This window comes from Berghia stephanieae, chromosome 8 (assembly GCF_034508935.2).
Source record: "Berghia stephanieae isolate SIO BIC M18660-M18661 chromosome 8, UCSD_Bste_1.3, whole genome shotgun sequence".
Classification (NCBI taxonomy): Eukaryota; Metazoa; Mollusca; class Gastropoda; order Nudibranchia; family Aeolidiidae; genus Berghia; species Berghia stephanieae.
In genome coordinates, this window is record NC_088367.1 from 56,125,976 (window position 1) to 56,135,975 (window position 10,000).

At 33.8% G+C, this 10,000-nt stretch overlaps 1 protein-coding gene across 1 annotated transcript in view; it reads left to right on the forward strand.

Moving 5' to 3' along the window:
* LOC144978902 (uncharacterized) overlaps positions 1-10,000 on the forward strand; it is a 296,697-nt gene that overhangs the window by 216,052 nt on the left and 70,645 nt on the right. Inside the window, exon 5 of the mRNA XM_078925502.1 lies at positions 2,704-2,825. Within this exon, the coding sequence (XP_078781628.1) occupies positions 2,704-2,825 (122 nt within the window). The remainder of the gene's footprint in view (positions 1-2,703; positions 2,826-10,000) is intronic.

Genomic DNA, 10,000 nt, shown 5'->3' on the forward strand with positions numbered 1-10,000 from the left:
AAACTACAGGTCCATTGGCCTGATGGCGCCTGAAGGACTAATATATATATATATATATATATATATATATATATATATATATATATATATATATATATATATGTGTGTGTGTGTGTGTGTGTGTGTGTGTGTGTGTCAAGAGTGGTGTTTTCCAAAACTCCCCAACTCCGTTTTCTCCCATTATGAGATATTGAGGATTATTTCCACTAAAATTTCTCAAACCGGTCTAGCATTTTATTTTATCATGTTAAAACTTCAAAGTCACACAGATCATGGGGGAAATTCTTGTCCCAATCGATGCTTACAATAAAGTTTACATTTCAATTCACATTATGGATGGAAAATCTCAATAAAGTAGAAATATCGACTAAACGAGTTTTGGAAAACAAGCCTTCATATATATATATATCGAGAGATAGATAGAAAAAAAAAGAGAGAGAGAGAGAGAGAGAGAGAGAGAGAGAGGGAGAGAGAGAGAGAGAGAGAGAGAGAGAGAGAGAGAGAGAGAGAGAGAGAGCTCCTTTTATCAAAAAGTTGAGTTTCATGGTTTTCGTTTTCATGATTTATAATATACATATATATATATATATATATATATATATATATATATATATATATATATATATATATATATATATATATATATGATATATGCAATATAAACGGAGTGTCATGTTTATTCCCACTGTTGTGTGATTGGGTTTATCGCGAGCTGTCAATGGCCAGAGGCTGTTAGCCAAATGAACGTTTCGGTCTCCTGAGGACGGAATAAATGAGGGGAGGGAAATGGATGAGTTTTTTTATTGACGTTCTCTACGTATGAAAGATAAGATACACTCTTTGTGCCGCTTACACAGCTGATTCACGATCAGCCCTCCTGTCAAGCACTTGAAAATTGTGCATTGAGGCTATGCGTTCAGGCGAATAACTCACAACATCCGACAGCCGGATATAACTTATAAAACACAAAAATACTGTGTCTAGCCTGAACCGTTCAGGTCTGATTGGTAGAATTTAGTGAGAACTAATCGTTAACACTCTCTCTCTCTCTCTCTCTCTCTCTCTCTCTCTATCTCTCTCTCTATCTATCTATCTATCTATCTATCTATCTATCTACGAGTATCTATCTCTCTCTCTCTCTCTCTCTCTCTCTCTCTCTCTCTCTCTCTCTCTCTCTCTCTCTCTCTCTTCTTACCAGCCATATTTAGAATCCCCCCACCCCCTCCCCCAAACCTCACGCCCATCCAGCACAAAAATAGACTTTTCTTACTCAAACAAAAAAGTAACAAGTTCATTCTATACAGAATGTTATTCAGCAAAATGATGTCTACAACACAGTGTTTGGTATTCATAGCTGTCATCAAAGCATTTCTTGACATTTTGTGATGTCATAGAGAAAGTAGAATGAGAAACCTTTAGGTTGAATCGAAACGAATGTGACGATTTTCCTATGGGTGGTAAGGAGAGGGTTAAAAAGGATCAGTGATGATATTCACAAAAAGTCAAAAAGGAGGAAAAGTCTCGGAAAAACGGAAAACTCACCTAGAACATTCTTGCACCACAGGAAAGTAGGCAGGATGACTTCTTTTGAGTACAATTTTAAAACGCCCGGAGTCCAGTAAAAGGAGGAAATTTTATATATATATATTATTTTTTTTAAAAAGGAGGTATTTTTTAAAGATTTATTATATAAAAAAAAATAAAAGGAGGAAATGAAGGAAATATCCGCGGATCGAGGATCTGAGAAGGAAAACCGAGGAAAGGAAAGAAAACCGCGGATTTCCGCGGATCCGCGGAAAAGTATCATCACTGAAGGATGTCTAAAAATAATTAAAAAGGGTTGAGTGATATTAATATTTCGTTCCCTCCTAAGGAACTAGGGACGGAACGAGACTTTATTTGAGCAACTTAAAAACTGTGACTTTTAAAGCAATGATTTCTTAATAGCCTTTTTTATAAAGTTAATATCATATATAAATAATTTAAAGTATTGGCATATGAACAAACGACTTAAGAATTGCAGACACTGATATAATAAAATGTAAGGAATATTCATTTATTTGAGCAGCTGAAATCGGTGCCTTCTAAAGCATTGAGTACTTACAGTAATTTTTTTTGTTTAATGCTAATGAACATAGGAGTTGAGAGTTGCAAGCAGTGACATAAGGAATATTCGTTTATATATGCAGCTTAAAAACGGTTCCTTTTAGAGCATTGAGTTCTTAACGGCATTTTCTTTAAATTAAAAAAAAAATTGAAGAACAATTTAAAGCATTGGATATGAACATAAGAATTGTAAAAAGTAATAAACAAAAGTGAATATATCAGATTCAAAATAGAGCAGAAAAAGTCGTGGTCCCTAAATCCTTTCTAGGGTGTATATAACCAGTTCTTTGGGAGTACTAATAATGAATAGGTTATATAGAGGGGCATATTATTGTAGCAGGGTGTATAGGCAGATTCTTTTGATGACTGTACTATAAGAACAATGATGGATGATCTTTCTTGACGACCAGCATGTATTTAAACTTGAAAATAAGATGCCATCTCTCTGAGAGCAGAAGATGAATTACACAATGTATGTATCCAGTCCTAGGAACGAGTGGATTTACACTTCCAATGAGATTAGAACCAGTTTTTTGACATCACACGTTTCTTCTCTATTCAGTCACATTCATTTTAGCCAATGTTGTTTCTTTGCAGACTCTGGTAGCGGAGACCTTGGTCCTCGCCAAGACCCATGGATATGTAGAGAAGATCGAACATGAGCTGGAAGAGGAGCTACAGAGGGAGAACAAGGGACCTCCCAATAGAGTTTTTGCCAAGTAAGTTCTTTTCACTTTTATATATATATATATATATATATATATATATATATATATATATATATATATATATATTGAGCTTTTATACAGAGCAATATCCACTAAACGTGTTCAAAGCGCTTTACAAGGGGTCCCTGGCCAACAGCACCACTTATCATATAGGACGGGACATGACACCTGTTAAGCTATATTACATTTTTTAAAGTCAGAGACAACGCTATTAAAGACGAAGTACACGGTGAGAGAATGTGAGTAAAGAGCCTTTTCCAAGGACTCAACTATGCGCCGAGCCAGGTAGCCAGTGTGGGTGCTTTAAAACCTGGGGGTAATATTATACTCACGCTTTTTAAATAACGTTACAAATCGAGCTGCCTCTGGTTCTACAGAGATAATTTTTAAGGGTTTTACGGCGCTTGCAACAAATTTAGGTTATATCAGCGCCAATCTATAGAGAGAATGTAGATGACGTCACTCTGGTCTTTGTTATTGATTTTTGGCATCCATGTTTATGAGTAAATCTCACTAAACTGTATTAACCAAACGTTCAAGGTGACACATAGTTTTGTGTGTTGGTTTGTTATACTTCCGGATGGCAATGTTGTGAGCTTCTTGGCCAAGCTCATACAATCTATATTGTTTGGAGTCGATTAATGGCATTATTATCACAACCATAGACTAAGGCTTTGCAATAATCAAGGCGACGAAAAGATCGTAGAGCCAATAGAATGTTTAGTGGTGTTAACATCCAAAATCTTTCTAATCTCTCCAGTAGATCTAAGATAAACATTACACGATCTAATTACATTACTGACATGGGCAGACATGTCAATTTTGGTGTCAAATAGAACTCCAATGTTTCTCGCATGCAAATGAAATAAATTATCTATATACGGATTTATGAGATTCTTATGACTGACTTCCGGTTTGCGCCGACGACAAGTCTGGCGGACTCTGAAAAAAAAATACGATTTTGGAATTTTGGCCAGAAACTCGTCCTTCAAATATCGATCGATTAAAAGGACTCTCAGCTTGGTAAAAAAAAATAGAGAAAAAAACTCTCAAACCTGGGAATTTAATGAAGACCGAGAAGTCCCAGGTTTGAGAGTTTTCGCTAAGAGGAGAATCATTTAAATCAATCTATATTTGAAGGGCAAATTTATAAATTGCGTAATCTTCTTTTGTTCACAATACGTCAGAATACTCTTCACTAGTCGTAACGCCACTTCCTTCCTAATTACGCACGGTAACTTAGTAACACTGGCTCTAAACTATCGGAACAATGGCGGACGCCCGTATGAAATATTTCTCCGGCGAGCATAAAAGCGTATCCAGAGGGAAAAAAACATATATTTGATCATGTTTTGACGTTTACACATTCTGATCACAAGGCATATGAAAAGTTATAGCCAGCATGAAGAATAAAAAGTAATGATTTTCTTTGTTTAGAACCAAGATGGCCGCTGTTGCCGGGCGGCGTGACATGAGACTACTGAATCCAATTGGTAGTGTAGACTTGTAGGCTTTTGCGCCGATTCCGAATTATGTCGATGAGAAGCAAATGAATAAAATCGATTTGAATGACGTCATAGAGAATTATGAAATCAAAAGTTGTTCGCAGCTAAACACATGACACACACACATATACACACACACACACAAACACACACATATAGATAGTATGCGCTTGGCTAAGAAGCTCACTACATTACCATCCGGAAGTATAACGGACCAACACACAAAAACTATCTGTAATAATGAACGTTTATAGTCTGGTTAATTCAATTTAGTGAGAATTACTCATAATCGCGGATGGCAAAAAACAATAACAAAGACCCGAGTGACGTCAACTTCATACCATCTATATATTGAATCGTGTTGTGATACAAATATGGCATGAATCAACGAACCTACGGAACTATTTCCAACTAGCAACAACAACCCAAACCTATGTAACACACAGTACTGACGATGGCCGTAAGGGCCTGAAACATCGATATAGCCTGACTCTAATATCGTGGTTTATATTGTAATAATAATGATGATGATGTTATTATTAATAATAATAATAATAATAATAATAATAATAATAATAATAATAATAATAATAATAATAATAATAATAATAAATAATAATAATAATAATGATGATGATAATAATAATAATAATAATAATAATAATAATAATAATAATAATAATAATAATAATAATAATAATAATAATAATAATAATAATAATAATAATAATAATAATAATAATAATAGATCCACGATGACGGGATTGTCTTCTTATTCGATATTAGTAAATTTGGTACGATAGATGACGTACATTTGATATAACGTACATTTGATATAACATACATTTGATATAACGTACATTTGATATAACGTACATTTGATATAACGTACATTTGATATAACGTACATTTGATATAACGTACATTTGATATAACGTACATTTGATATAACGTACATTTGATATAACGTACATTTGATATAACGTACATTTGATATAACGTACATTTGATATAACGTACATTTGATATAACGTACATTTGATATAACGTACATTTGATATAATGAAGTCAAGACCACGAATCGCATTGTTGTTAACACCTGGTAAATCAACAACAACAGCAACAACAACAACAACAACAACAACAAAACAGACATAAACACCAAATGTCATGCCATGTAAACGGTTATTTCTGTCAACTGACCTTTGAATCACGCTGCGTATTTCTTTCTAATTCTATCTGGAATTGGTTATTTCCTAATCCAACAAATTGTTTTGTAATCGTGTTTCGTAACATACTGAATTAATACTGTTCTGCTATATTTATACAGTTGTGTTAATGAAAAACAAGCTTGTAAAGCGCTTTGAGCACGTTTAGTTGACATCGCCCTGTATTATAAAATCTCAGTTTTTAAAGAGCATTTTGTTGTTTTTGGATGTTTTTTGTTATGGGCTTTTTTTTTAATTTAGTGGGGGGGGGGAGGGGGGGGTGGATACGTGTTGTTGTTTTGTTGTTTGGTTTTGTTGGTTTTTTGTTTTTTTACAATTGTGTTAATAAGAAAACGACATTTGTAAAGCGCTGTAAGCACGTTTAGTTGACATAGCCCTATATTTTAAAAAAATCTCAGTTTAAAAAAGTATTTTGTTGTTTATTGTTATATTGTTGTTTTTTTTAATGGGAGGGGGGGGGGGGATTCGTGTTGTTTTTTTTTTGTTTTTTTTGTTTTGTTGGGTTTACTTGTGTACAATTGCGTTAATGAAAAAACATTTGTAAAGCGCTTTGAGCACGTTTAGTTGACATTCCGTTATATAAAATCTCTGTTTAAAAAGAAGTAATTTGTTGTTCTAGTTGTTATTGTTTTGTTGTTTTTTTTTATAATTTGGGAAGGGAGAAGGGGGGGGGGGCTCGTGTTGTTGTTATTTTATTATTTTGTTTTTGTTTATTTATTTGTCTTCCTTTTTACTATGTTATAATTCATCTGATGTACAGCATCAGATAAGATGATAACGATAAGCAATCAAATTAGCCAGGCCAGGGTGTAAATGTCTCACCACCAGCACGCACCATTAGGTTTGCACCCCGATACGATTCGATTACGGCACACGTCATCTCAAGTGTAATCTCCAGTTCTTGCACTCTTCGTTGAAATAAAAAAAATAAAATAAAGTAAAAAGAATTATTCCAATGTTTTGTCAACTGTACCGAGATATTTCGGAAGTTTTGCCCGATTTTGTAACAAGGTCAAGGTCGGAATTGAAAAGGAAACAACTAGAATTCTTTGCTGTACTGACTTCACAAACAAATTTTAATTTACTATTTAACCCCTCCCCGTCCCCTTTCACTCCTGTCCCAGTCACGAGCGGCGGATCAAAACTTTGAAGTCTGGATACGAGTATTGAGAACCTTATTGATCGCTGATCGTAAAAATCGGGACTTCGGAGTTAATATTTGTATCATCATCATCATCATCATCATCATCATCATCATCATCATCATCATCATCATCATCATCATCATCATCATCATTATTATTATTATTATTATTATTATTATTATTATTATTATTATTATTATTATTATCATTATCATTATCATTATTATTATTATTATTATTATTATTATTATTATTATAGCATTTTAGTTATTAACTGCAAAGCAAAAAAAAAAATCGGTTGGCAAAGGGAGAAAACCGCATTCAATAGATCCGTATTCAATTTTTTTTTGACAGTCCACCAGCTCTCTCGCGTCAGTGGCATTCCGTCAACATTATCGGTGACAAACTTTGTATTCAGTTATAAGGGGAATATCATAATTTATTGATCTTTCAGAAAATGCATTGGATTTATTACAATAGGGTTCAACAGTCATTACGTCACTTCTCTCTCGAAATGACGCATAGTAACTTAGTAACTGGTTCTAAACTATCGGAACAATGGCGGACGCCCTTATGAAATACTTCTTCAACGATCATAAAAGTGTATCTAGAGGAGAAAAAGCATTATAAATCTGATCATGTTTTGACTTTTATACATTCTGATCACATGACATGTGAAAAAGTTCTAGCCAGCACGAAGAATAAAAAATACGGATTTTCTTGTTTAGAACCAAGCTGCTCGTTGCTGGGCGGAAGTGACATAAGATAATTGAATCCTATTCCTTCATTGTAGGGAGATGGAGTGACCTCCCAAGGTCTTCCACCATTCATGTTACATTATCGCTAGTTAAAATAGGGGAGCTCACTCACATTTGACAATTATGTCAAACTTTGTTTTTGGGTCAAATTTCCTGATAAGTAACGACGCCTAACTGTTGCCTAGTTCAACACAAAGTTGTTGGTATAATTACATTGAAAGGAAAACATTCTCTCTCTCTCTCTCTCTCTCTCTCTCTCTCTCTCTCTCTATATATATATATATATATATATATATATATATATATATATATATATATATATATATATATATATATATATATATTTGCGCTAACTTGAGTAAGACAGAGACTAGGAGTTTGCGGACACCATAATATTATCTTACTGTTGTACCGAGTGGACACGATGCCTTAGTGTTGGGTGTCAGACAGTGTGCTATGAATAACTTATCACAAAAGCACATCGTAAAGTTTGGGAAACGGAACGCTCGTTGAAATAGGTGGCGATGGCGAGAAGGAAATAAAACACACAATTGTAGGATGTCAACGAACTTTCAAAACAACAACAACAACAACAACAACAACAACAACAACAACAACAACAACAATGGCAACAACAACAACAATTTTTAAAAATATAAATAAAATTCACTTCATTCATTCCATAGGGGATTTTTTTTTCACTCTAGGGTCTATTCCAAGGGAAGACTGGAATATACCCAGGCGTCAGCCGCTGTGCAGCGCCGCTTATTGAGCTAGGGCGAGATGACTTGCTCAAGGCCACACAGCACAGCGGCGGGTGAACGACTTCGGTCCTTTTTCGGTTACGGCTGAGCCACGCTGTCCTCTAAAAACTAGCACAAAATATCAAAGAGAAAGAAGTCCTTCATTGCCAATAGGCCCATGGAGTCGGGGCTTATACCGGTTTCCATAGCGTTAAATAGACAATAGCAATTGCTTGCTATCCCATTTGGATAGGACGCTAGTCTATTGCAAAGTACCTCTGTATCCGTCTACTACTAATTCATTCATTCATTCATTTATTGATTTATACTCCGATTTATTTATTTATATAAGGTTATATCTCTATTTCATCATTGATTTATTTATTATATTATTAAATTTATCAATACATGCATTATTTATTTATTTATTTAACAATTTATCATTTACATATTTATTTGTTGATAATTCCAGACGCCAGGAGAGCGTCGCGCCCTCCTTTATACAAACTTTTAAAAATTCCATAGAAAATTGCGTCCCCATTGTTTCAATCCAGCAAGAATAAATACAGCTATTGAACACTGGAAAGCCATTTATTCTTTCCTTGTTTTCCACTGTCTTTTTATTCATTTGTCCATACATGCATTTATCCGTTTATTGTGAAGTCGAGCAATTCAATTATTCGCCATCCTTTCGAAAGAGTAATCTTTCTACAAATATCATAACGTCCCATATGAGGAGGTAATATGATCAGGATGTAATTATTCTAACTGCCAAATAAATTATATATGTTTATATAGTAATAATGATGATGATAGTAATTATATTGATAATAATAATAAATATTAATAATAATAATAATAATAATAATAATAATAATAATAATAATAATAATAATAATATAATAATAATAATAATAGTAATAATAATAATAATGATAATAATAATAATAATAATAATAATAATAATAATAATAATAATAATAATAATAGTAATAATAATAATAATAATAATAATAATAATAATAATAATAATAATAATAATAATAATAATAATAATAATAATAATAATAATAATACACTCACTAAATATTGCATTAAGCAAGCATAAAACAGCGTTGCTGGAAAGGAAATAACTAATTTGAGTAAATATATATATATATTATATATATATATATATATATTATATATATATATATATATATTTAATGTCATCTTTCCTCATTTTCTCCCTTTTATCTACTTCAACCGCCCACACTCTTCTTGCTCCACCCATTGCCCTTCCCCTACCATTTCCCTACACCCCCTTTACCCACCCCAAAATACACTTACACTTTTTCCTCTACTTTTATTTTCTTTCTTACTTTTTTACTTTCTTGGCCACCCCCCCCCCCCCCCCCCCCCCCCCCCCCCCCCCACTCCCACCCTCACACCCCATCCCCAGACGATCAGTGCGAACCATTTACTGTATAGAGGTCGAAAGGCTACTTTGCTTGCTCTGCAGGGCTGTAGGGCGGTAGGGCTGTATCGGGCGGGGGCTGTTGCCCTATCTGATTTGATTAGCGTTCGATCCGTGCAATAGCTTTCCTGGCCTGTAAATATTGGATGAGTAAGAAGACATCGGCTACTCTGCCCAAAGGCTCACAAAACACTTTTATTTTTCAAAAAAAATCAAATTTGGCCACAAAATATTTAGCTTGATAACTCAAAGTATGACACTTAACACATCCACAAAAAAAATGCCAAAAATAATAAGACTTTTATTTTTTGTGTTTGAGACTTTTTGACA